At 36.7% G+C, this 25590-nt stretch overlaps 1 protein-coding gene across 2 annotated transcripts in view; it reads right to left on the bottom strand.

Moving 5' to 3' along the window:
• Positions 1-25590, bottom strand: part of LOC106882826 (serine/threonine-protein kinase SMG1) — a 182020-nt gene that overhangs the window by 31919 nt on the left and 124511 nt on the right. For both annotated transcript variants that reach the window (XM_089355110.1, XM_089355109.1), the window contains 15 exons: positions 25275-25394; positions 23334-23611; positions 20819-20992; positions 20403-20502; positions 16774-16914; positions 15112-15216; positions 11776-11861; positions 8953-9182; positions 7881-7979; positions 7552-7670; positions 5581-5655; positions 4076-4261; positions 3135-3377; positions 1556-1673; positions 44-126 (listed from right to left, as the gene is read on the bottom strand). In XM_089355110.1, the coding sequence (XP_089211236.1) occupies positions 44-126; positions 1556-1673; positions 3135-3377; positions 4076-4261; positions 5581-5655; positions 7552-7670; positions 7881-7979; positions 8953-9182; positions 11776-11861; positions 15112-15216; positions 16774-16914; positions 20403-20502; positions 20819-20992; positions 23334-23611; positions 25275-25394 (2157 nt within the window). The remainder of the gene's footprint in view (positions 1-43; positions 127-1555; positions 1674-3134; positions 3378-4075; positions 4262-5580; positions 5656-7551; positions 7671-7880; positions 7980-8952; positions 9183-11775; positions 11862-15111; positions 15217-16773; positions 16915-20402; positions 20503-20818; positions 20993-23333; positions 23612-25274; positions 25395-25590) is intronic.

Raw genomic sequence — 25590 nt, 5'->3', positions numbered from 1 at the left:
GAGAGAAAGAGAGAAAGAGATTAAGGTAGTTAAAGAGACATACCTGTTTCCTAACATAGTCTGCAATAAACTTCTTGACAGGTTTTGCCAGTTGTTCATCATCAAAACACACATTGCCAGAAGAACCTGGGAGAAGAAAGAAAGATACAGAGAAATAAAACTTATGAACTTAGGTAAGTTTATATGTTGCAGAGGTAAAGAGGAATGTAATGTTTTAAGATTGACCCTTTACCTGAAACAAAAACTTTACAACTGTTGTGAAATTTATTTTCTCTGACAAGTTAAGCACAAAAAATCACAGTCCTTTTATCCTTGAAGAATATAAACTTATCCAAACTCACAGACTTCACATTATAATTTTGACTGATGAAGATCATTATCAGTTTCTTTTGACTATTTTTCGCCAATTATTTACTGTTATCCATTCACATAAGATTCTCTATTGCATAACAGTGATTAATGAGGTGGTGGGGTGTAATATCAAAATAATTGGTGGTATAATAAAAGTATAAAGAGATGTAACATATTTGGGAGAGAGAATATAACAGGTGTACACTGTTCTCCATATTGTAATAAGTAGCAGCAGCATCACCACCACCAGTAAGATGTTAAATTTGTAAAATTGCTAGAGCATCAGAGAGAAAGCCTCTGGGTATTCAACTCTGTACTTTTGAGTTCAAATTCTACTGAGATCAACTTTGTCTTACATCCCTATGGGAGCAATTTAAAAGTCTCGATCAAGGGCGATGGAATGGGAGCATTAGATGAAATGGCTTGAGGGATGTTTTGGCTCATTGAATTCTATTATAACATTAATCTTAAGCTGTATTGGTCTTGCTATTCCTTAGGACATCATCGGTGGCCTGAAGAAGTGAGGCTGGCATGAGTGACAGGTAGTTGTCCAAGCATGCCTCTATTTAAGACCCTGCCCTGCAGTTTAGAGAGGAACCTAAAGTTACAGTAGTACTATTATGTTATTGAAGAACAAATTTGGGCGTTCACTGATAATGATATTCTTGGTGATAACTGTCAATTACTTCCAAGCCTACCATCAGCCTTAATTAGTTTCAGAACATTTTGTTTTGCTAGAATTTTTTCATTGCAAATGTGGTGCCACACCTATATGAACCAAACAATTCAGAGAGATTGCGAGATAAATTACAGCCTCAACTCAATAGACAGGTCCATTTTAGTACAAGTACACATTCCATAAACAGCATTTTGTGACCAACTTTGACTCTCCCCAGTAAATAAATTCCTTTAAATGTCACTTATATTCAACTTGTTTATTAAGACTACACATCTAAAATAAACTATACATAACTCTTTCTTTCCAAATAATGGCAGGTCCTTGTCTCTAGCTGTCTATGTTTCGTCTACTACAATCATAATGCATTTTTTTTTTAAAACATATCTTACATTTGCTCTACATTTTTTATTAAAGAAACACTTCTGATCAGAAACATATTACTAAAGGTTAAGTAATTTCTCAGATAACATGAAAAATATTTTTTTTTTAAATCAGAGAGAAAAAATAAAATAAAAAGCAGCTCACTATCAAGAACTGAAGAAAACTGTTGACACATTTGGAAGAAATCTTGCATAGCTTGAAGTCGTTTTACAAAAAACAAATTTGTCATCAACTCCCGTGTTTCAGATGTGAAAGAAGACAGCTAAAAGAGACAGAAATAGTATTAGATAATTAAAATAAATTCAAATTGGTAAGTTGCTTCACATATTTATTCAGCTAAACAGATTCCTTTCATTAATTACATGTTACAGCTGTTACATATAGCAGAGAGTTTGTCACTCCTTCAGGCACTTATTCCCATTTAGGCAGATAGAGTAAATAAGAATTGAGAGTGTTTGTGCGTTAATTGCCAAGTAAACAGCTAATTCCAATAATGAAAATATCTTACATCAAAACAGGAGAATTATCTTCTTCCCATGATACACATACTTATTTTGTGAACTTCTTTGTTAATTAAATATTAATAACCATGATGTATTTTAATTAAAATTCATGCCTCACCGAGGCGATGACTACGGACCGAGACCTTTGGAAATGGGCTGTGCGTGAGAAGACCCGGCAAGCCAAGTAAGATCGTTGCCAGTGCCCCTGGACTGGTTCTTGTGCGGGTGGCACATGAGATGCACCATTTTGAGCGTGGCCGTTGCCAGTACCGCCTGACTGGCTCCTGTAGGATTTTCGAGCGAGATCGTTGCCAGTGCCCCTGGACTGGCTTGTGCGGGTGGCACATAAAAGACACCATTTCGAGCGTGGCCGTTTTCGTGCAGGTGACACGTAAAAGCACCCACTACACTCTCTGAGTGGTTGGCGTTAGGAAGGGCATCCAGCTGTAGAAACTCTGCCAAATCGGACTGGAGCCTGGTGTTGCCATCCGGTTTCACCAGTCCTCAGTCAAATCGTCCAACCCATGCTAGCATGGAAAGCGGACGTTAAACGATGATGATGATGATGATGATCTTCATTCTACTTATTCTAAAAATACAAAATGTCTGAATCAGTTCCACTGGCTTAGAAAAGAAAACCATCAACCCTCAGATAGACTGTCAGACTAGAGGCTTCTGCAAGTCAATCTATCAACCAACTTGCTGCTGTTATATAAAACAATATTACCACACCTGGTTCTTTGTGTAAAAAAAGAACATATACACTACACACACACAACACAAAAAGAATGGCTTTTTATTATGACTACACACATACAAGGTGTTTCACACACTCATACACACAGAAGTATTTTTGTGTATGATAAAGGTGATTTTTCTGTTACAGCAGACACTAATGTTACAACTTTCACTTAAACTCAGCAAATCTTACATAATCAGTTGTAGCAAGCGGTTATGAAGAACATTAACCATAATTCCTAACTAGCTTTTCATGTGCACCAATTTGGAACTCTACTTTGCCTTCCACTAATAAGTAACACAATTTCAATCTTCCAATCCTAGTCTCTACAATAATGTTATATTCAGTTTTCATCTTTTAATCAATCAATCAATCAATCATTAAAAATACTGTGATATTCAATACCAACAATTAGTGACCCACACTGTATAAACTAAACCTCTCTCTTTCTCCATAACTGCACAATCAAAGAAGGTTTTACCTGGAAAGACTTAGCCTCTTTGATCATGTCAACCTTCTTCCAACTGTCAGTAATTTCCATCCCCTCCATAATTTCCAGGAAGCCAGCAAACTCAGTCTCCAATTTGACAAAGAGCCCATTGAAGGCCATCAGCAGCATTTGTCCTGGGCTCAGGTCGACTGGCTCGGTATCAGCTGTTTTGAGTAACTCCTTGAACCGATTCTCCAGCTTCAGCACCACCTCCAATATGTCTGTGTTAGTATTCTACGAGATAACATGAAGACAGGAATATATATTAAAAATAATAACAACAATAATCTTGTTACAAGGCCAGCATGATGAGAGGAGGTAGGTTGATTACATGGACCCCAAACTTGATCAGTACCTTATCTTATTGACCCCTATAAGATAATGTGTAATTGATTCAAAATGTGAATAAACAAGCATTAAATTTGTCAGAGAAAACTGAATACTAAAGGGTTGAAGCCAAAAGAAATGTCACCGTGAATTTTGTCAATTGCACTAATAATTCTGCGAGCTTATTGCCTTTATAATAATAATAATAATAAGCAAGAAAAAAGTGGAAATGTTTGAATGTAAGACTGAAAATTCAAAAAAAAAAAATAAAAATAAGGCTCCCTCTTAGAAACCTATCAAAAAAAAAAAAAATCATGTTGACAACTTTTACACAACCAGAAAGAAGTAGTCATTCTAGACCACTTATTAGTTTTAATTGACATTAATTTAACAAATGAAAATAATCTGACATTAACACACAATTTAAAAAAGTACTTTTAGTTTTCAACCCTCAAATTAAACAGACATGAGAAGCTGTAAGGTTACGTTACAGATAACAGGAACTGTAGAGTTATAAATATTACAGAGAATAATTTTTATCAGTGAATCCAATATTTCAAGTATTTAAGTGAATGGAAAAAAACAAAAAAAACACAAAAACTTACTTCAATTCCCATCACTTTGTTCCTGTGAAGAATTTCCACCTGATGTACAAGTTGTTCTAAGGGACATCCTGCATCAGTAATCATTTCATTAAGAGATTTAAGAGCAATACAAACACTTTCTTCTTCAGCTTGGATTGTTTTTAGAGCTTCAGGGATAATTATACTGCGAAAATTCACATTTAGTTCCTGTGAAAAGGAAAATTCAGGTTTTAACTCTTTTTTGTATTTCAGGGATGAAACTAAAAGCAGGAAGGTAATGGAAACCATTTAACAATGCACAATTATAGGAAAAAATAAATTTATTCACAATTTCATTTTTGATCTTCAGTTGAAAAATTTGAATTGAGAAATAAACAGTAAACAACACCTAAACTATTTTGACATCTGTAAGGAGTTACAACATGCAAGGATTGGTAAGCTGTAATATTTTAAATCATACAATAAACTATCTGGCAAGAAGGTCATCACCCTCACCCCTTCCATCTTCTGTTTTACCCGCACCCTTTTTCTTTTCTTTCTTTTCCTTTCCCATCTCCCTTTTTTCCTGTTTCTTTCTATTTAAATGTTATAAAGTATTTTTACTATTTATGCAAATGTGTGAATATGCAGAGAATGAGGAGCTGCCACTACTGCCATTTGTAAGTTTGTTTTGCCATTCTTACATTAGTTGGATGGGTCTACTCTAACACCAATATCTCATCTTTTATTGCAGTACTTTATCATTTCCATTTCCATTGTGAAATTCAACCACTTAAGATCACTTTCCACCATTTTTTCATACATTTTCCTCTTCCACTTAGAGCACAGTGTTTCTTCACCCAGCTCATCATCCTCCATATATATGTGTGTGTATATATATAAAACAAGTCCATACCAGAGCAGTCTTGCTTTTTGCACACTACATTTCACACCTCATAATACCTAATTTTTCTTTCACTCATTTGTGTTGTCATCCATACATTAACAAACAATACACATCCAACAGTGCAGGCTTACAATCATTATTTTTTAGTCTTCAGACATCCTTCTCATTTTATCACCAGATTTTGTTAACATACAAAATCCTGCAGCATACATAAGCACCATACAATCTCCAATCACTCAGAGAGAAGTCTTTGTTACCATCTGAAATAATGAGTCTCTAAATTTTTCTCAACCTGTTCTTAATCTAACTGCTGAACCTTTGAAATGCCTACCACCATTGCACTTCTTTGGAAAGAAGTAGTGAATAATACATTCACTGGTATTACTTAACATCAACTTTTTCACGTTTGCATGAATGGGATGGTATTACTTTTTATTAGAGCATTTATTTTTACAAGTGATAGTACTGTTCCTATCAATAATCATTCAACTGTGAAATAAGAGTTCAGATGTGTCCACATAAATTGGATCAAGCATATTAATGTATCTTACTGTAAAATGGCTATGCAGTATACAGGTGAGCACCTTGATCCCCCTCCCCTCACCCTTCCAGCTTAAGTAAAGTCAAAAAATCAACTCACATGCAGGGCAATATATGTTTTGTGTGTTGCTGTGAGAGCATTATGAAGCTGACAGATATCCAGTTCAGTCTCAGCCTGAAATAGGAAATTTTAGAAACAATAAGAGAAATGGGATGTAAATATTATAAATGTAAAAGAAAGCAAAAGTTTCTGGAAATAGTTTTGTGAACAACTATCAAAGGATAATTACTAGAAGAGTAATATATCAGGTCATTAAGAATGAAATGTCCAATTTTCTTATGCATCAAGTTTGACAGTCGTTAACTCTGTTTTATCCTGACAATTCTTTGTTTTACAACATTGAAGAGTTACATCACTTTTTGAAATGCAATTCATGGTGTCTGATTATATTGAATTTTCTCTTGTAAATCAATTTTTGCGAACCCATGGATAGATCGTGTGTTGTTTATGAATATGAGTTCCGTCATGGAACCAACGCATCCCAGACAGCTCGAAACATCAATGAGGTATTTGGTGAAGTTGTACTGAATGAACACATTGTACATCGATGGTTAGAGAAGTTCTGGTCTGGTGACTTTACTCTTGAAAATCAGTCCCATGGTAGACCTGAGACCAAGGTGGATAATGATGAGCTGGAAACTGTAGTGGAAGTGGATACATCTCAAACTATGCGTGAGTTAGCAGGAAGATTTAATGTTTGGATTCCAACTGTATTGGATCATCTGAAACAAATTGGCAAGGTAAAGAAGCTGGACACGGAACTGAATGAGCATCAAATGAGACATCGTCTTGAAACTTGCTGTCACGACATAGAAGCAAATCAGCTTTGCATCCTATTGTTACATGTGATGAAAAATGGATTCTTTTCCACAATAGCAAGTGTTCTAAATGGTGGTTGGATAGAGACGAAGTGTCAAAATACAATCCAAAAAAGAATATTCACCAAAAAAAGCTAATGGTGTCTGTTTTGTGGTCCAGCGCTAGTGTCATCCACTACAGCTTCATGAGACCTGGTAAGTCAATTACAGCAGATGTATACATTAACAAACTGGATGAAATGATGAGTGAACTTGCAATTAAACAACCGAGATTGGTCAATAGAGACAGGTCAATTCTCTTGCAAGACAATGTTCGACTACATGTGGCACAAAGAATGCTACACAAGTTACAGGAACTGAACTTGGAAGTACTCTGTCATCCATCATATTCACAGACCTTGCACCAACTGACTATCATGTTTTCTCAGCATTAGACAACCTTTTGCAAGGAAAAAACTTCAAATCTGAAGATGCAAAACAGCCTTTCGTGATTTTATCACCTCTTGCTCTACAGAATTCTTCACTGCTGGCATAAATAAGCTACCGATAAAATGGCTAAATTGTGTTGATAATTTAGGTGCATACTTTGATTAACTGCACTGCTTTTTGAAGTAGTTGTATGCTGTCAACTTAATGTGACAGTCCCCTGAAGGGAATAATACTACTGTTGGTTAGACCTAGGAAGTTGCACTGCTTCCTGTTGACCTTGACACATTTCCTGTGTCTTTATGTTCACGAGGGGGAGACAAGCACCTCCACCCCTTGTGAACATAAGGACACAGGAAATGTGTCAAGGTCGACAGGAAGCGGTGTAGCTTCCAAGGTCTAACCAAGAGTAGTATTATTCCCTTCAGGGGACTGTCACATTAAGTTGACAGCATGCAACTACTTCATCGTATCACTACTGCATAAATCTCTCTGAGACATTTAGAAATGTATTATTTCTGCATTGCTTTTTGTTGAGATAAAGTAAAATAAAACTTACAGTTCAAAATCGGACATTTCATTCTTAATGATCTGATGTGTGTGTAAATTAATTGTTGGTTAGATGAAGATTGCCAGGTAAGAGAGATCCTGCATGCATATGTATGCTTATGCACATATTTAAATGAGTATGAAACTGTCTATGCATGGAAGAGCCTATGTGCAGAAATATGCAGGTGTGTAAGTGTATGCACCAATGGTTGCTTACCACAGAGTTCTGAATGAGAATCTCCAGTAACTGGTTGACATTGCCACTCATGCTGCAAAGCTCATCCAAGAACCAGTCCCCGTCACGGGATGTCAAGTCCATCAAGCGATCACCAGCCCCTACAAATTAGAAACAGAAACCAACACTGTCAGATATCTGTGCCAGTGAGAAGACATGACAGAAAGAGAAGTGACAAAGTAACAGAGTAAAATGGCAAATAGCCACACAGAGGAGGCAGGGAGATCAAACAGCAACAAAGAACAGGCAGGGCAGTGAATATAAGAATGGACAAATTAATTTTTAGAAGAAGGAAAAAAGTGAACACTTACCTACAGCAGCACCTTCCATCAATAAGTAACGTTTATTAAATGAACACAGAGCAGTTACTATGACACAGGTGAGACTTTTTATACCTTCGATGCCATGTTCTGGAAATAAAGGAAAGGAAACAAAAAGAGTCAAACTGGAGACACCAAGAATGTAAGCAATACACTCCAAATAATCCCATAGGAGTGCCTGTTAACACTGAATCAAGATGAAAATATCTACTGAAAAGACACACATGAAACCTTCAAGTGTAAAATTGGTGGTGCTCCAGTATGACCATGGCTGCATGGCTGAAACAAGTATTAAAGAATATAAAACTAGTCTATATAAGTACTAAATAAAGGTCTAAAATGTCTGAGATGATAATTTTTCCAACTATTAACCTCACCCCTACTTATGAAATATTTATATCTCAGTACAGGAAAGGCTGTGGGATCAAGAAATTAGCTTCCCAACTATAAGGTTTCAGGTTCAGTCCCACTGCGTGGCACCTTGGGAAAATTCCTTCTATAGCCCCAGGCCAACCTAAGCCTTATGAGAGGATTTGTTAAATGGAAACTGAAAGAAGCACATCATTTGTGTGTGTGTGTGTGTGTCACTCTTACTCTCTCTCTCCTTGTCTTGACACATATTCTGTGAAAAGATGACTGACCTACTTGGAAACAGGTCAAGGGTTGGTGACAGGAAGGGCATCCAGAAAAGAAAATCAAACCCATATAAGCATGGAATGGTGGACATTAAAATGATGAAGATGATGACTATGATTTCATTGGTCTGATTTCTGATTGTCATTAGTTGCATTATTTCTGATTCAAACTAGGAAACTAAGGTAGGTACACATTCAGGGATAAGATAAGAGATCAGAATACCATGAGAATGAAACTATTGGAATAACCTTTACTCTGTAAGGTTGATGTTAATAATCCAGAAAGTTCTGTTATAAAGTGCTGAAATAGCTAACCCTAATCAACATTTTGCTAATTGACTGGTATTTTATTTAGCAAAATGAAACATGGCAGAATTGAAATGTAGAGGAGAGAGAGAGAAAGAGGAAAAAGACAGAGAGAGACTAACCTTCAATGAAATTGTGTATCAAATGTATAGCCTGCTTAAGCATAATTTCCAGCTGAGCAGTGTCAGTACTCTCCAGGCTACGTCTGTCCACCAGCTTTACTAGACGACTGTTGGTATTGTTGATAATTGTCTGCAGTTTCATCTCAACATTCAGGACTGGTTGGCTACTAACGGAGTTGGTGCACATCTTACGGTACATCTCATCAAACTCATCAACAATTTCTGAACAGCTGCAAGTAAAGGTGTTGAACATTAGAGGCAAATAGATATTTAATGCCTGATGATGTAGTGGAAATCATGGTTTACAGTGAAGGCTACATATAACACGAATATAGAGTTGAGATAACAGGGACAATAAAAGCACATTATATAACTACAAAACATTTAGTCTAGCAATCTAACATTTCAGTCACTCACTAACTTAAAATTAATAATGATATTATTATTATTATTATTAATAATGGTCTCAAATTTTGGCACAAGGCCAGCAGTTTTAGGGGAGCAGGTAAGTCAATCACATCAACTGTAGTGTTCAAATGGCATTTGTTTTACCAAAACTGAAGGGATGAAAGGCAAAGATGACCTCAGCAGATTTTGAACTCAGAGCATAGAGAATCAAAAGAAATACCATTAAACTGTTGTCAGGGATGACGATGACAGCAGCAGCAGTTTCAAATTTTGGCACAAGGCCAGCAATTTCTTTTAGGGGAGGGGTTAGTCAACAGCATTGATCCCAGTACTTGACTGGTACTTTATTTTATCAACCAAGACAAGATGAAAGGCAAAATTGACCTTGGTAGTATTTTAACTCAGAATGTAGAGAGTTGGCACAAATACTGCAAAGCATTTTCCCCGATTCAGCCAATCCACTGCCCTTTTAATAATAAAGCTTCCAATATAGGTACAAGTTAGAAATTTAAGGGAGCAGAACAGTCAATTGAAGTGACTCCAATATTTGATTAGGATTTTATTGTATTGACCCAAAAAAGGTAGGTGATAAAACCAAATTTAGGTGAGGAAGGTGAGAAGAATGCAGTTAAATTGCTCCAAGTTGAAGTAAATTCTGGCAGGATTTAACCTGAAAATGTAAAAGAATATAACTTAATGCAACATGATATTTTACTGTTTTACACTCACCCACCCCTATTTCATAATACAAAGGATGTAAAGGACATTACAAAAGGACAAAAATAAGGATCCATACAAAATCAATTATGGGAGGAGGGGAGGAATGGAAAACAAAAGAATACAAAAGGTAGGTATGAGACATCTCATTAAAGGGACAGCCACTTAGGGCCAGTCAAACAACCTCACAATTCCACAAGTGTATTTGACTATCAAGGGTAAACACTCTCTCCCACTGTGTTCTCCAACTTAAGATACATGCTTAGAGTCAGCCTATTTGTGCAGGACATTTTTGGCACACACACACCTTTCACCAAATTTACTGGAAGGTAACATCTGCAACAAAAGTTGATGAGTGTTTAGCCAAACTGGAGGTATATTTTTTCAGTCTTTTCAATCTTGTCCTCATAAAGCCACCAGATAGAGAAATACGGTTGCCCTTCCTGGGCAAAGGGAAAAAAAAAAGAATGAACTTTATGATGGCCTCGGCTGATAGGCAAATCCAGCCTACCTACATGTGACAACAGCTATTTAACATAACTTTGTAACTCAGTAATACTTGGACAATGAACAAGAACATGCAAAACAGTTTTAATGCCCTGCATGTATCAGAAAACACATTTTAACACTTTCTTTACAGTAAGAGAAAGCTGTGAAATGACACAAACACATAAACAAACTAAACAAACATTTATTGTTGCTTCAGTTTCAATTTCTGACCAAATCAATTTGGATTGCTGGTGACATATTAGGATTTGGTCAGTGATGATGCTTCAATTAAAAGGTTGGATTCACTGCTCAGAAGTGATCATGTTCAGTAGCCTATAAAACACAAGGTGTTGGCAGAAGATAGACCAGAAACAAATACTCTAATCTGATTAGATGAAAGCTTGGGCAAGATGATAGTGAAACAGAAGCAATAGAATAACTTCCTCTTGAGCTATTTCTGCATGAGACTGCTTGTCATCTTATCCCATTTTGTTTTTTTACACAACCTGGAGGCCCTGCATGAAACAGACCACAATTTTTTTCAGTATAGGCTTACAGCCTACTAACCTTGTGGCTAAGACGTACTTCTGCTACCCTTTATATACCTTTAGAAGACTGAACAACTTAACGCTCTTGGTATACAACACCATGATGATGCCATTATCTGCATATAAATATATGGCCTTACTGTGTCTTAGTTTGAGTGGGATACCCCCTCAACACCTCTAGCTCCCACAATAATTCTCCAAGAGTTAAAATATGCAGGTACAATTAGAGAGGACACCCATGATAAACTGAATGAGTGATTCAAAATGGTTTTGATAGGCAGCTATTTAAAAATCTGATAATTAAGCTGATACTGCTATACATAAAACAGATAGTTGACCTTAGAAGGTTTTTGATTGACACAAATGAATCAGACCTCTTCCAGAAGCCAGGTTTATTACTCACCCCCTCTACTATGTCTACTGTCTGCATAGAGTGGTAGTAGTTGTAGATAGATATGCTGAGAATCGTGCAGGTCTACATACTCCTAGCTACACTACCATCATCAAATGCCAACCTCTTTGCAACAATAGCAACAACAATATATCAGTTAACAGCAATAATTGAACATACTTGAAAACCTCTTATCAAAAGAGAATTTCAAGAAGTGAAAATAATGAAAAAATTATCTGGTTTCAACAGGAAAATAACAGCAAAGCTTACTTGTCTGAGGAAAAGTTTCTCAATAAACGCTGCAACCAGGTGAGGTAGTTACTAGTTCGGCTTTTCTCAGAAAATGGTAATCCAAACTGGAACAGAGTAAACAATAGACAAAAATTTAGTTTAAGATAGGAGAACAACAACCCATACAGAACAGATACAACAGCCAATGTAATTACTATTCTACCCAGTTATCCTTCAATTGATGTCATACTGAATTAATCAGGTTAATGAAGTTAATGAGATACCAGCAAAGTGCTTTGTTTAAGTTTAGTAGAGGAATTTATCTTCCTGCAAGCTAACTCAACTGGAGGGCTTTGAATTCAACCCAACTGATCAACCATAAGAGATGTTAGTTATTCACTAGTTGAGCTACTGCTCCTCCCTATTGGACCTATTTATAGTTTGATAATGGGAGCCATTGAGAGTTTGAGGCTTTCTTAGAGCTATTAACAGTGTGTAGCAATGAGTGAAAGAAAACTATTGACTCTTCAAGTAACAAGTTAGTATTGAGTGAATCTGACTGATGAACTCAATATATTCTTGTGCTTTGAATAAATGTGGAGATGCATCACTGTGTAATTAAGAAGGTTGCTTCCCTAACATGTGGTCTCAGGTTCAGTCCCTCTGCACAACACCTTGAGCAAATGACTTCTACTATAGCTCTGGGATGACCAAAGTCCTGTGAGTGGATCTAGCAGATGGAAACTGAAAGAAGCCTGTTGCATGTATGTATGCATGGCCTCGTCGTGACATTATGTGATGGCTGTAAACAAGCAATGTTGATGTTCATTTCCAGTCTTCTGTGGAAACATGCCTGAGGAAATATTGTCTTAATTGGAAATGGTGGTGATTAGAAGAATATCTGGCCATTCTGCCAGACCCAAACAAGCATGGAAAAGTGGATATTAAAACAATGATGATGATGTCAACAATAAAATGGGTAAATATCTCACTAGCCAACACTTTTCTGGCACACAACAATACATTAGGCTTCCATACTTTTTCATCTAAGTTCATTCACAAGGCTTTGGTGAAACCAAGGATACAGTAAAAGACACTTGTTTAAGGTGCCATGCAGTGGGACTGAACCTGAAACCATGTGGTTATGAAGTGAACTTCTTAAACGCACATCCAAGTCTGCATCTCAACATATAAGTGATTTATAACCTGTTGACCCTGGAGGAATGAAAGGCAAAGTAAATCTAGTGTAATTTGAACTCAGGATGTAGAGGGACTAACAGAATTATTGAAAACTGTTTCATCTAGAGCCATGTTGCCCAACGTCTGGCTCACGAAGTCTTAGAATCCGGCCCATTAGTCAGTCTTCAGCTAATTCCTTAATATTAATGCAGAAGCTTACTACTGTTATTTTTCTTCAATTAGTAAATGATTATTGGCTGCCAATAAACAGTGCAACTCTGCGCTGTGTGCCTTGTGTGTACATAGCTGTCACCATAGAAATAAATTTCAGGTTTTGTTTGCCCATGTCACTGGAGGCCCCTAGTGGGGTGAGTGGCATGGCATATGTGTTTTTTCCACCTCCATCCCAAGAGAGGTGCTTCCTGGGAGAACATGCCTTTCGTCACCACCCACCAAGGCAAGAGCCATGAGCACTGGCATTGTGTTAGCAACACTTCATATATACACACTGCGTTAACCTGAAAGCATAGAAATTGATTCCCCACGCTCGCTCATATGGACAAACAAAACCTGAAATCTATTTCTATGATAGGCCCTATCTGAAGAATTTGTGTCATCCACCCACTCTCTTCTTGTTTTTTTTTTCCCCCCAGTAAACTGTCATAATAATTTTTCATGTTACAATTTTTTGCCGGAACTTGGGCTTTCACCAGCAATGATCAGCAAGGAACAATGCTTGTGTGGTTTCATCCAAAGAAAACGGGAGTCCCTGAATATGAGTAAAGACCCAATATTGTGGTACCGTTGTATTCTACATTAGAAATCACTTTGCTCCAAAATCGTTAAGTTTGATCATGTCATGGATAATATCGTGAAAGCCATCAGCTTCATTCGGAGTCGTGCATTAAATCATTGATAGTTTTGAAATTTTCTCAATGAGATAGATGCTGAATTCGCTGGCATCCCTTACTTTTACGATATTCGAGAACATGTGGCAGCATTTCTTGAAGCAAAAAGAAATTTGTGCATAAACTTTGAAGACGACAAATGGATGAATGATTTTTCTTTTCTAGTGGACATTACAGACGAGCCGAATGTGTGGTTACAAGAAGAGGAAAAACTCATCCTTAATATGTTTTGGGAGGTGACAGCTTTCCAAAAGAAACTAGATTTGTGGATTTCTCAAATTGCTGACAGCGATTATGCTCACTTTCCTTGCCTTCAGGAACTGTTGCACATTTCAACCATAAACTGGGAATTCTTTGTGAGCGAGTTAAAACAGATTCTAGAAGAATTTGCCAGGAGATTTAAGGATTTCTGTGCTTGTGAAGACCAGCTGAAAATTTTTGTCAGTGCCTTTTGACATGGATCCTACTGATGCCCCCTTTGAGCTTCAAATGGAATTGAATGAATTGCAAAGTAACTTTGATGTCAAGAGTCAGTTCTTAAAGAGAAATCTGATGGACTTCTACAAATACGGTCTGCCTCACACTCAATATCCAAATCTTACTTGCTACTCAAAATGCTTTCTCGTTTTGTCCGGTTCGACATGGATATATGAACACTTTTTCAGTTGCATACAATTGGTAAAATCGAACAAAAGATATTCATTGAGTGATGCTCATCTCGAAGATGAACTCTGACGGCCTTAACAAATATTCCAGCAGACATTGAAAAGCTTCTCACTGATATTTTCATTCAAGATGAAATTGTTTTATTATTGAATTAAATGCCATTTGAACAAATGTCTTTTTTTCTTAAATCTTGATCAATTGTTAAAATTATTTTGTAGAATGTAAAGTTATAAGTCAAATTATTTTTTATGATCATATACAGGCTATAATTTTTTGATAGCAATGACTTAGCATCGTATGTATGTATAAATTGAGTTATGAATACTAATTATATAATGAGTAATTTCTTTAAATAAAATAATAGAATCAATATTTTCAGTTCTGAATACTTTTCTAAACCATTTCAAGTAGTTGTATTAAAAAATGAAAGACTAGAAATGTGAGTCTGGCCCACTGGCACTGTTTTTTCTTAAAGCCAGCCCATGTTCAGAAAAGGTTGGGCAGCACTGATCTATAGTTCTTACCATTTTGTTATAGGGAAATATAATAAAAATCTGGGTGGAAAAGATGATAGAGATGGTGCAAGAAAGAGGAGGTAAAGGTTAAGCAAAACAAGACCTACATGTCCGACAATGGCAGCATAAGTGTTGAGAATGTCCAAGCTAGACTGTAAGATGCTTCGCTGATTCTCCAGACAACTCACTAACTCACTTTCAAGCTGCTCACACTGAAAACAAAAAACAAATTAAAATGATTATATGTGCGTGTGTGTGTGTGTACGTACAAACATATATTTATACATACATGCACACACTAAATCTACAAGGGAAAAGTTAACAGTGGCCAAAGTTTTGGCTTGCCTTCAGATTTTGAAGTCACTATCAGCCTTACCTTTGTAAAAAGCTGAATAAATATGTAGTTGACAAAATATCAGTCAGTAATCCTTCAGTTTAATGTTAAATTGTTTACAAATAAAACTCGAATTAGAGGCAAATATTAATATGTTTCCTAAGGTGCTGTCCACTGCAAAAAATCTTGTAACAACAATTGCAAAGCAAACTTCTTAACTATACAGCTACTTCTGCACCTTTAGACATGTCCACACACACAATATTAAAAAAAATCTACATCTACTCACTTTAATTAGGAATTAGTGGACAATGTATAAACCAAACAACATCAGTAATGAAAACAATAAGGTAACGAGTAACACTATCATGTAAAACCCAGTACAATCTTGCATGATTTTCAGATACTCACTCTGCAGACTGAAAAACATCACCTGTCAAAGTGTGGATGAACTCAGCTATCCAATAGTGTAATATATGTATGCAAAGACTGGATTTTCAGTAAATTGCAGAGAAGAAACCCAACCATTAATGGTCAAAGTTGAACCAGCAAAAAAGCTATATCTAGTAACTTAAAATATACTCTGCTCATTTTGACCACCTTCCCATTGGCCCAAAGAGTCAGGAATGAGTAAGGTCAGTTATTTGGTGCAGCCCTGGGACCAGAAACTACCTACACTCTATGTTGTTACTCTCTACAAACCTCAAGTAAGCTCAACATGAAAGTACTGCTCACATACTTGGAACAGTATTGCTGCTGTATGGACAAACATTCATTTTAATGAATAATTTTCATTTTACCATAGGCTGGCTAGTCTGATAGGATCCTATGAGCTGTATGACTATATCAAGCTCCAATGTCAGCTTTGACATGGTTTCTATGGCTGGATGCCCATTCAATGTCATGTATGTGTATACACACACACACTGGTGGGCTTCTATCAAGTCCACTCATAAGGCCTTGGTCAGCCTAGGGCTATAATACAAGACACTTGGCTTAGGGGGCATGCAGTTGTACTGAACAGAAGCAATGCCTACATTATAAAAAAAAGACCATACATTCCTGTCCCTCACTCTAGAATCACACCAATGTGCTGTATTGTCCTTTTATCTCTTGTATCACCACCACTACTACAAGATTCCTGTCCCTCTGAGCCAACAAGTTGTGTAACCCCACTTCTCCCATACAAGCCCACCAAATGCAGTTACACTGCCTTGCATTAACCCTCTTCTGTCTCACCCATATATTTTCACTCAACACATATGCCTATTCTCCTTCTTAAGAACTGCTCACATTTTCCCTAGACACTAACTTAAAGAAGCTCAATTTGGATACCAGCCGCATCAATCCTACTAGTCTGACACAACCTTGCATGTTATGGGTGGGATGGGGAGAGAAAGAGAAAACGAATGAATGATGGCAGTAATATACACACCTGTTGTACAATCTGCCCTTGTCCAGCAGCTTGCAAGAACTTAGTGGCAGCTGAAAAACTAGGACCACCTAACTGCAGAGGTTTTGTTGCTTCTGCAAACATTTTTTGGAAAACAGGTCCTTGAACATTCTGCAATACAACCTTGAGGAAGATAAAGTAAAGAAATGAATAACAAGGAAATTTACAGAAACAGTTTAAGGAAACAGAAAAAAAAATTGTTTCATGAGATTTAAAATTTTGACACAGACTAGTCCCTAAATCTTAAATATTTTGATAAACTTTGGATATTCAAATATTATTTCCATGTTTATAGGTGCAGGTATGACTATGGGTAAGAACTTTACTAGCCAAACATGTGGTTTTGAGTTCAGTCTCACTGTGTGTCACCCCAGGCTGACCAAATCCTAATGAGTGGACTTGGTAGGTGGAAACTGAAAGAAACCTGACGTGTATGTGTGTACATATTTTTGTCTTGATATCACATGTCAGCTGTAAATAAGTACCACCATCATACAAGCATAGAATAGTGACATCAAAATGATTTAATTAATTGAAACAAAATTTGGACTTCAACTCTTTTGGGAAAATAATCCTTTTCACACCAGCATCAATTGGAAAATTTTGTATAGTAGCAGCTTTTAACATTACTTAATCCAACAATCATCTGGTCTTTCAGACCCAACAAACTAGCATCCAATTTAACAGCAACCTCCTGTTGGTTTGCCTGCATATTTTCCATCATTAACTCTTCATGTGTTTCCACTCAAAATGCAGATTATCATTCACAGCTTTGTCCTAAACTTTAATAATATAACACAATGTGTTTCACTATAAAGTGAAATTTAAGCAAATATTTGCAAAAAAGTTATAAGAACAAGCAAGTTGTTTTGTAGCTTAGATATTCTTATCACTGACTTTTCGAACCACTATATATATATATATATACACACACACACACACACACAGAGGCATCAGCATCGTTTCCAAGGCCACTTTTCCATGCTTTAGTAGCGAGACAGGAAAGATGAATTTTGTTGATGTGGCTTAGTTCAGTTGTGCTTTGGTAGACTCCAGCCAATCAGAACTGGAGGCGTAATAATACAAACAGCAACTTCTGCTCTGCAGTATTGTGCGCCTTTTTGGAATAGCTTGGACAGTTGCGGATCTGACAGCATAGAAGCAACATCACGCAACTCATTTGATTAATATCAGGTTCCACTCTGCTTCATTTCAACCTCAGTGTATATAGTAAGTCATGCGATTTTTCCTGTCTTGCATACACGTATATTTGGTTCCCATTCATATGCAAGATTAATCCTTGTTACCACTTGGTACCACTCATTACACTGAATAAATTTCAATGTTTTGGTTTTATAAACTTGCCTTCTGAATATTCTTTATTCATGCCTCTTTAAAAAAATCACTGAAAATGGATTCTTTCTATGAACTGTCTTCAAAAAAATGATAACTACACACAAGTTACATACAGGAGACATTCCTTCCAACTTATGTTAGTGACTCAAATGCAACACTTTCATGGGTCAGATGAAATTTGTTGAGGCACCTTTTCTAAGCCCAGATGCCCTTCCTGTCTTCAATCCTCACTTGTTTCCAAGCAAGGTAATATTTCCCCATGACCAGATATGTTTCCACAGAAGATTGGAAATAAATAACACTACATGTAAGGTGATGCTCATTTACAACTATCATGTAATATCAAGACAAGGAGACATAATGTGAATGTGTATGCATACACATCATCATTTAACATCCATTGTCCATATTGGCATGGGTTGGATGGGTTGATCAGGGCTGGCAAGCTGGAAGGTTGCACCAGACTCCAGTCTGATATGGCATGGTTTCTACAGCTGGATGCCGTTCCTAACGCCAACCACTCCAAGAGTGCAATGGGTGCTTTTACGTGCTACTTGCATGACACTGGTATCTGCCACGACTGTGATTTTACATGGCTTGATAGGTCTTCTTCACAAGCACAACATAATGCCAAAGGTCTCGGTCATTACCTCCATGAGACCCAACACTGAAAGGAGCTCAGCCACTTTGCCACTGTGTGGCCTGACACTTGAAAGGTGCTTTTTACTTGCCAGTTACGTGACACCAGCTTCATCCATGACTACAAATTTCACTTGGCTTGGCGTATCTTCTCAAGTACAGTATATTGCCAAAGGTCTCAGTCACTAGTCATTGCCTCTGTAAGGCCCAAAGTTTGAAGATCATGCCTCACCACCTTGTCCCATGTTGTCCTGGGCCTACCTCTGCCACTGGTTCCCTCCACAGATATCAGCACTTCTTTACACAGCTGTCCTCGTCCATAAGCATCGCATGACTATACCAGTGTAGTCGTCTCTCTTGTACACCACATCTGATGCTGCCTATGCCTAACTTTTCTCTCAAGATGCTTACACTCTGTCAAACATGCACATCCAGCGAAGCATACTGGCCTCATTTCTTTCAAGCCTACACATGTCCTCAGCTGTCACAGTTCATGTTTCACTTTCGTGTAGCATAGCTGTTCGCACACAGGCATCATACAATCTGCCTTCCACTCTGAAGGAGAGGCCCTTTGTTGCCAGCAGAGGTAGGAGCTCTCTGAACTTTGCCAAGCCTAATCTTAATCTCACAGCTACGTTCTCGGAGCATCGACCTCTGCTACTAACTTGGTCACCTAGATAATGAAAGCTATCTACTACCTCTAGCTTACGCCACTGGCAGTTGGAGTCTATTTTCTGTACATTTTCGGTGTTTTTTGTACCTGTGCATCTTCCATACACAAGAGTTACTTTCCCTGTTAACCTTACTCTGGTATTGCTGCATCTCTTATGTGTCCAAAGCTTACACTGGGTACATCTTACAGTTCCTATCTACACCTTTTCTACAGATTGAGCAGGGCCATATATATGATAGATTTCTTTCAGCTTCCATCTATCAAATCCATTTGCAACCTGGGGCTGTAGAAGACATTTGTCCAAGGTACAGTGGGACTGAAATTGAAACCTGTGTTTGGGAAGCAAGCTTCTTAATCAGACAGTCATGCCTGCACCTTACACACTTTTTTGTACAACTGAGTGAAAGAATTCAGAATACATGTGGATTGGCTTGTTTATCCAAAGGTGGTGCTTCACTTCCTCACATACAACAGGAAACTGAACAGCAATGAACTATCAATTTCAAATAAAATATATTTTGGAGTCTAAAATAATGACTATCAAAGCATCAAAATAGAAAATTAGGAGAGATTTTCAAAGAAATGCAATAGAGACATAAATATGTAGCTATGTAACAAATGTAGACAAGTAACTACATAACTAAGAGAGAAATAAGATAATGATTACAGTGATATATATATATATATATATATAGAAAGAGGATAGTTGAATATGTCCTGTGGTTAGATGGTGGAAGATCATAGATGAAGTAGTTAGCATAGAGTTGTTCAAGATATACCATAGCAAAGTGGTTGTTAAAACGATGATAATAATATCGAATGACTAACTCCTTTTACTTCAGGGAAGTATACAAATAACACTTTACCAAGTACCACCATAGCAGAATGATTTAACAAAGTTCAAACTTTTTACCAGTTGAAAAAAAGGACAAAACAGGTTTACCTTGTGGCTAGCATGACCATGATTGAAGTCAGCAATTTTCTCTTGTATTGTTGTTTGGACTGCCTCTCGAGTACTTTTTACAACAGAATAATCAGCATATCTACAAATAAATATATTATAAATAAGATGTGTATGCACATGTAGCAAAACCATTACCCAAAGCTGATAGCAAAATAAAATGGAAGAAGAACCATCAATATGGAATGAATTGATACCCAACCATAAAAAACCCCCAAAAAACAACAAAAAACAACAACACTATTTTAAGTAGTGCTTCAAGTGAATGCAATGGTGTAGTCACTATTTCTTGAGAGCCAAAATATGTAGGGTATGGCTAAAACTAATTTGTCCATCAGACTTTGTCTGAAACAGGTTAAAGAACGTGGTGCTAACTTGTAAGAAACTTCACTACAAACCTTTCAGCTAAAGTGTAGAGGGAATGGTTTTTGTCCAACTGTGCTTCGGTCAACATAGAATGCAGGTCTTCAAGACTTTTCAGTGTGGCTGTACATAACTGGAAGTCATCTGTTTGCTGTGCCCAATCTTGCATCATTTCCTGTAGTAGTGGAAGCGCCATCAACATATCTTCTCTAAATATATGAATAAAAGTAAAAGTAATATACCATCATCATTTAATATTCATTTTTCCATGCTGCATGGTTTCAATGGTTTGAGCTCCAATATCTACTTTGGCATCTTTCCTAATGCCAACCACTACATAGAGTGTACTGGGTGCTATTTTTATGGCACCGACACTAGTAAAGTCATTAAGTAGCTTGTAAGACAAGATACTTTAACTGAGTGGGGTGGAGTAGTACTGATTGAGGGACAGTGGTTACAGATGGGGATAAGAGGTCAATGTAGTAAATGGTGAACACAGGTGGAGGCATGCTCAATGGTGAATATCAGTTTTGGGGAGAAGGTGGTTCAGAAAGGAGAGCAACATAATAATACAACAATTGATAAGAAATACGGAGACAATGTGAAATGGGGGAAGTGAAAGAGGAATGAACAATGACAGACACAAGAAGGTGGGGATCAGAGGTGTACAAGTGTAGCAGTAGTGAATGACAAAGGGGAGAGAAGAGTCCATCAATGGCAGGTATGAGAGTATGTTCAAGGTAAAGGGGCTGCCAGTAGACAATAAAGTGGTAAGGGATGATGTTGAAAATGAAGGATGGGTGATTCCAAAGAATGGGATATTTGGTAGCACAATAAAAGGGATGGAAGTTACACTTCTGCTCACATAATTATTGCAGCTGAGGGAATAGTACCATAGCAACAGTGATGGAGGGAAGGCTTGACAGGTACAGATCGGGTAGAGGGGCATAGATATCAATATCAATTTTTCCATATAGACATGGAAACAATAAGTGTAGTAGAGCAACCTATTGCAGAGTCAAAGATCTAATGAATGCACTAACTGTAAACCATAGCCCTGTCTCTGTCAGTTCATTTCACAGAGGTTTTGATTATGTTCAGATTGACATTTTACAAGGGTCTTTATGATCAAATGCCAATTATTAGTGAATGTACATTGCATATACATTTACCATGACCACTGTACTCTGAATACTTTTATGCAATAAAAAAAATGGATAAAGACTATGGCACCTAATTTTTTGGTGCCTGAATATATTAAATATGGTAGGAAAATGACAATAGAGCTATATATAACTTTAGTTACAACCTTAAATAAATTGCATGGGCTTAAAGTTGTGGCATTGTCATAGTTTAGGTTTAAAAAAAATTACTCTAACCAAGAGACTTAGTGAAATTTTTTTGAAAAAAATTTAAATGAAGAAATAGTTAAGGATGTCAATGTCTATCTAAGACAGTTACATTAACAAATAGTGGACGTTTTTAATCTTGTCAGTAATCAATAAGAAATAAGAGTAAAAATTATAAAATAAAAACCATTAGATTTTATTTCAAAATTAAGGTTTCCTATATATTATGATGGAAACTAAAACATGTGAAATGGATTTTGATTTGAAGTTAAAAATTTAAAAAGTGATGTAAGGAGGTTGATTACATTAATCTATTGATAAAATTTATAGGGATGGTGTATCAGATGAAATTTCACTGTCTTAAAATACTTCCTGATTGTTGTTTCCTGGTTAAGCTTATTCTGAAGCATGAATGAATTTTGGTGTTTTTCTTTTATATAGTCACTTTATCATCATCTTGAAGATGCATGTAGTTTTGTCGCTTTGACAGGGATTAAATCGACCAACTTATTTAATGAGGATACAGCAAAATTTCTGACACTTTTCAATAGTAAAGCATGCATGAGACTATGGTTGACCCAAAAAAGTAGGGAAATGTGTCATGTTTTGATAGAAGCATGACGAAGTTTGAACTTATGAATATGTGATTAGCAGTCCAGAATTACAACTTCAAGAAAATTATTTTATAGAATGAGAAAAATAGAAAAGTCAGTTTCTTTTTTATTGATTGTAGGGATATCATAATTTGTTGGAGAGAGGATTTTTATGATATTTAGGAAGCATAAATGAAGGTGAAATTCCTTCTGCTGAGGTTTGAAACTGCATTACAGTCTCACTATGCAAAGATTTTACCTCTTTGGCACTACTTTCCATGAAAACCTGTTTTCCTTGACTGAAAGGAGAACTCTGGTTATTTTACATGTATTTTTTTGTATTAGCTTGACTGATTTTTTTGTATTAGCTTGATTTTTAAAATTTTGCAACAAATATTTTTAAAACTTGGTCTTTCTCTAAATGCTCCACAGTGAAGAAGGAATAGGGCCTGTTTTCATGAATTTGGCAAATTTAGGGAAGTAAAATTATGTGTACAATACAGTGGTTGGAAATGAAGATCACAAGACCAGTATAAGAGCCCAGCACCTTAACCACACACTAATTATAGAAAAGTATATATTTGTAAAATAAAAAAAATCAGACTTACTTGTTTTTTAACCATGATGCTTTCATCTCAGCTACACGTATAGCAAACATGCTTATTGTTATGTCACGTTCCATGTCCTTTTTGCTTTGTCGACCTTCATTCAAGTTAGTCAGTGCAGTAGGTCCTCCACCATAGAAGGCACCTGTATAGCCCCCTTCATTGCCTGTTGTCCAGTCAACCAAAGGATCATAGACAAATGCCTCAAGTAAAGTCAGGAGGGTTTCTCGTCCTTTACGCATTGTTTTGATGACATGTTCACTGGCTGTGCGGAAAGTTCCCTGAACAGAAAGGAATGCAGAATAAAAATGTAGGTGTGAAAGAGATAACTAGAGAACAGGACTATCAAAAATTAAAAAAAGAATTCAATTCCATTGCATGTATTTCAATGTCATCTGTTCTCCATGCTAGCATGGGTTTGGCAGGAACTGGTCAATTGGAAAGCTGCCTGAGCCCCATTTGTCTTGTTTTGGCATGGTTTCTATGGTTGGATGCCTTTCCTAATGTCAACTGCTTTACAGAGTGTACTGGGTGCTTTTTAACGTGACACTGCCACAGGTGCCTTTAAGAGACACCAGTACAGATGCCTTTATGTGACACTGGCACAAATACCTTTATGTGGAACTGGCATGAGCACCTTTATGTGGCATCAGCACTCACGAGCCCACAAAACTAGGACCTCTCAGGTAAGAGAGGGATACAGAAGACATGCCTGTATGCATGGATGGCTGCAGTTTTACTTAGCTTGATATCATTTTCTCAAGTACGGCAAACTGCCAGACATCTTGGTTCCTTGCCAACTCTGTGAGACTCAATGCCTGAAAATCCTTTCTCATCACTTTGTCCCATGTCTTCCTGGGTTTACCCCTTCCATAAGTTCCCTCCATAATTGGCGATCAGTAGTTCTTTATGTGGCTGTTCTCAATACTATTTCATTTTGTCCATTTTCTCTTGCTGCTAAAGGTGGCTGAGTTTGCTACACAACCTATTTCTATCTGTATTTTGTTTCATCTCTAAGATCCTTAATATTTTCAGATCTATCCTCACCACTTCTTCCCAGATCTCGCTTCATCAGGAAGTTTCCAATATCAACTCACAACACACCTTTATACAATGTACATCAACATCAATGCCAAGCAAAACATGTTAGTTTTACATGCTTCATTTTCACCTATCAGTGGGGAATAGATAGTAGAACTCCTGGGAGAAGTAAAGTTATGTATGATAAACTAACGTACTAATCAGAACATGTATCTGATCATCTTTATACTTTTGTCACCATATTTCTGCTGAAATACATTGTCATTGCTTCAATTAATTTTTAAAAATGAAGAATTTATTAAAATAACTGTCATTAAAGTGGTGTTTGGAACATAAATAAACATGAAATTTTAATGGAAGTTTTTAAATTAGATCAATTTAAAACAGCAAGTTTGCATTATAGAACCAGAGAAAGTTTCAGGTGGGTTGGTATTAAAAGGGTTAAATAATGGTCTTAATAGTTCTTTGTGCTTGCAAAGGGTTTATCTATAATGAGCAGGGTAGGAAATAGATGTAAAAATGTATGGGTTTGTTGCCTGTGTTGATAAAACAAAAGCGTTTTCTCCATATGAAGAGTAAAATATATGACAAGTTATGTTATGTAATAGTGAAGCATGAAATGAAAAGTCAGTATGATCCATGGGTATGTCAACAATGAGAGAGAGAGAGAGAGAGAGAGAGAGAGAGAGAAAGAGTGTGTGAAGGTCAATACAAAGACGAAAAGATGCACCAACACTTCTGCTCCTTGCTACACACACCTTCCAAGTCACCAATTAACACAGTAACTATGAAATGCCATCATAACGAGTATTAAGCTTTAGGTTTGTTGCATCAGCTTCACAGCTGTCTCTTATCATAGTGTTTAGGTTTAACAGATCAGGTTTAAGTGTATTAAAAACTTACCTCGATACCAGTCACTCCCAAAGCTGTTTCAATGTTCTGGGTCATACGAAATGGAACTTTCTCTGGGACACGTAGCCCCTTGCCCTTCTCAAAACACACATTGTAATCAATATGTACAATCTAGTGAAAATAAATATACATTGAAATATTAAACTATAGTTCAAGAGGTTGAAGGTTTGTCCTAGTCACCAGCAATATAATAAAAGATTCTGTAACAATGTAAGACAGGATTTCCAGTGTTAGCAACAGTCTAAATTATAAAATAGATTTTATTAATATTGAGGAATGATGCAATCAATTATACCCACTACTTTCA

This window comes from Octopus bimaculoides, chromosome 7, assembly GCF_046866305.1.
Source record: "Octopus bimaculoides isolate indiv1 chromosome 7, ASM4686630v1, whole genome shotgun sequence".
NCBI classification, from domain to species: Eukaryota; Metazoa; Mollusca; class Cephalopoda; order Octopoda; family Octopodidae; genus Octopus; species Octopus bimaculoides.
This window is presented reverse-complemented; position numbering and strand designations above follow the sequence as displayed.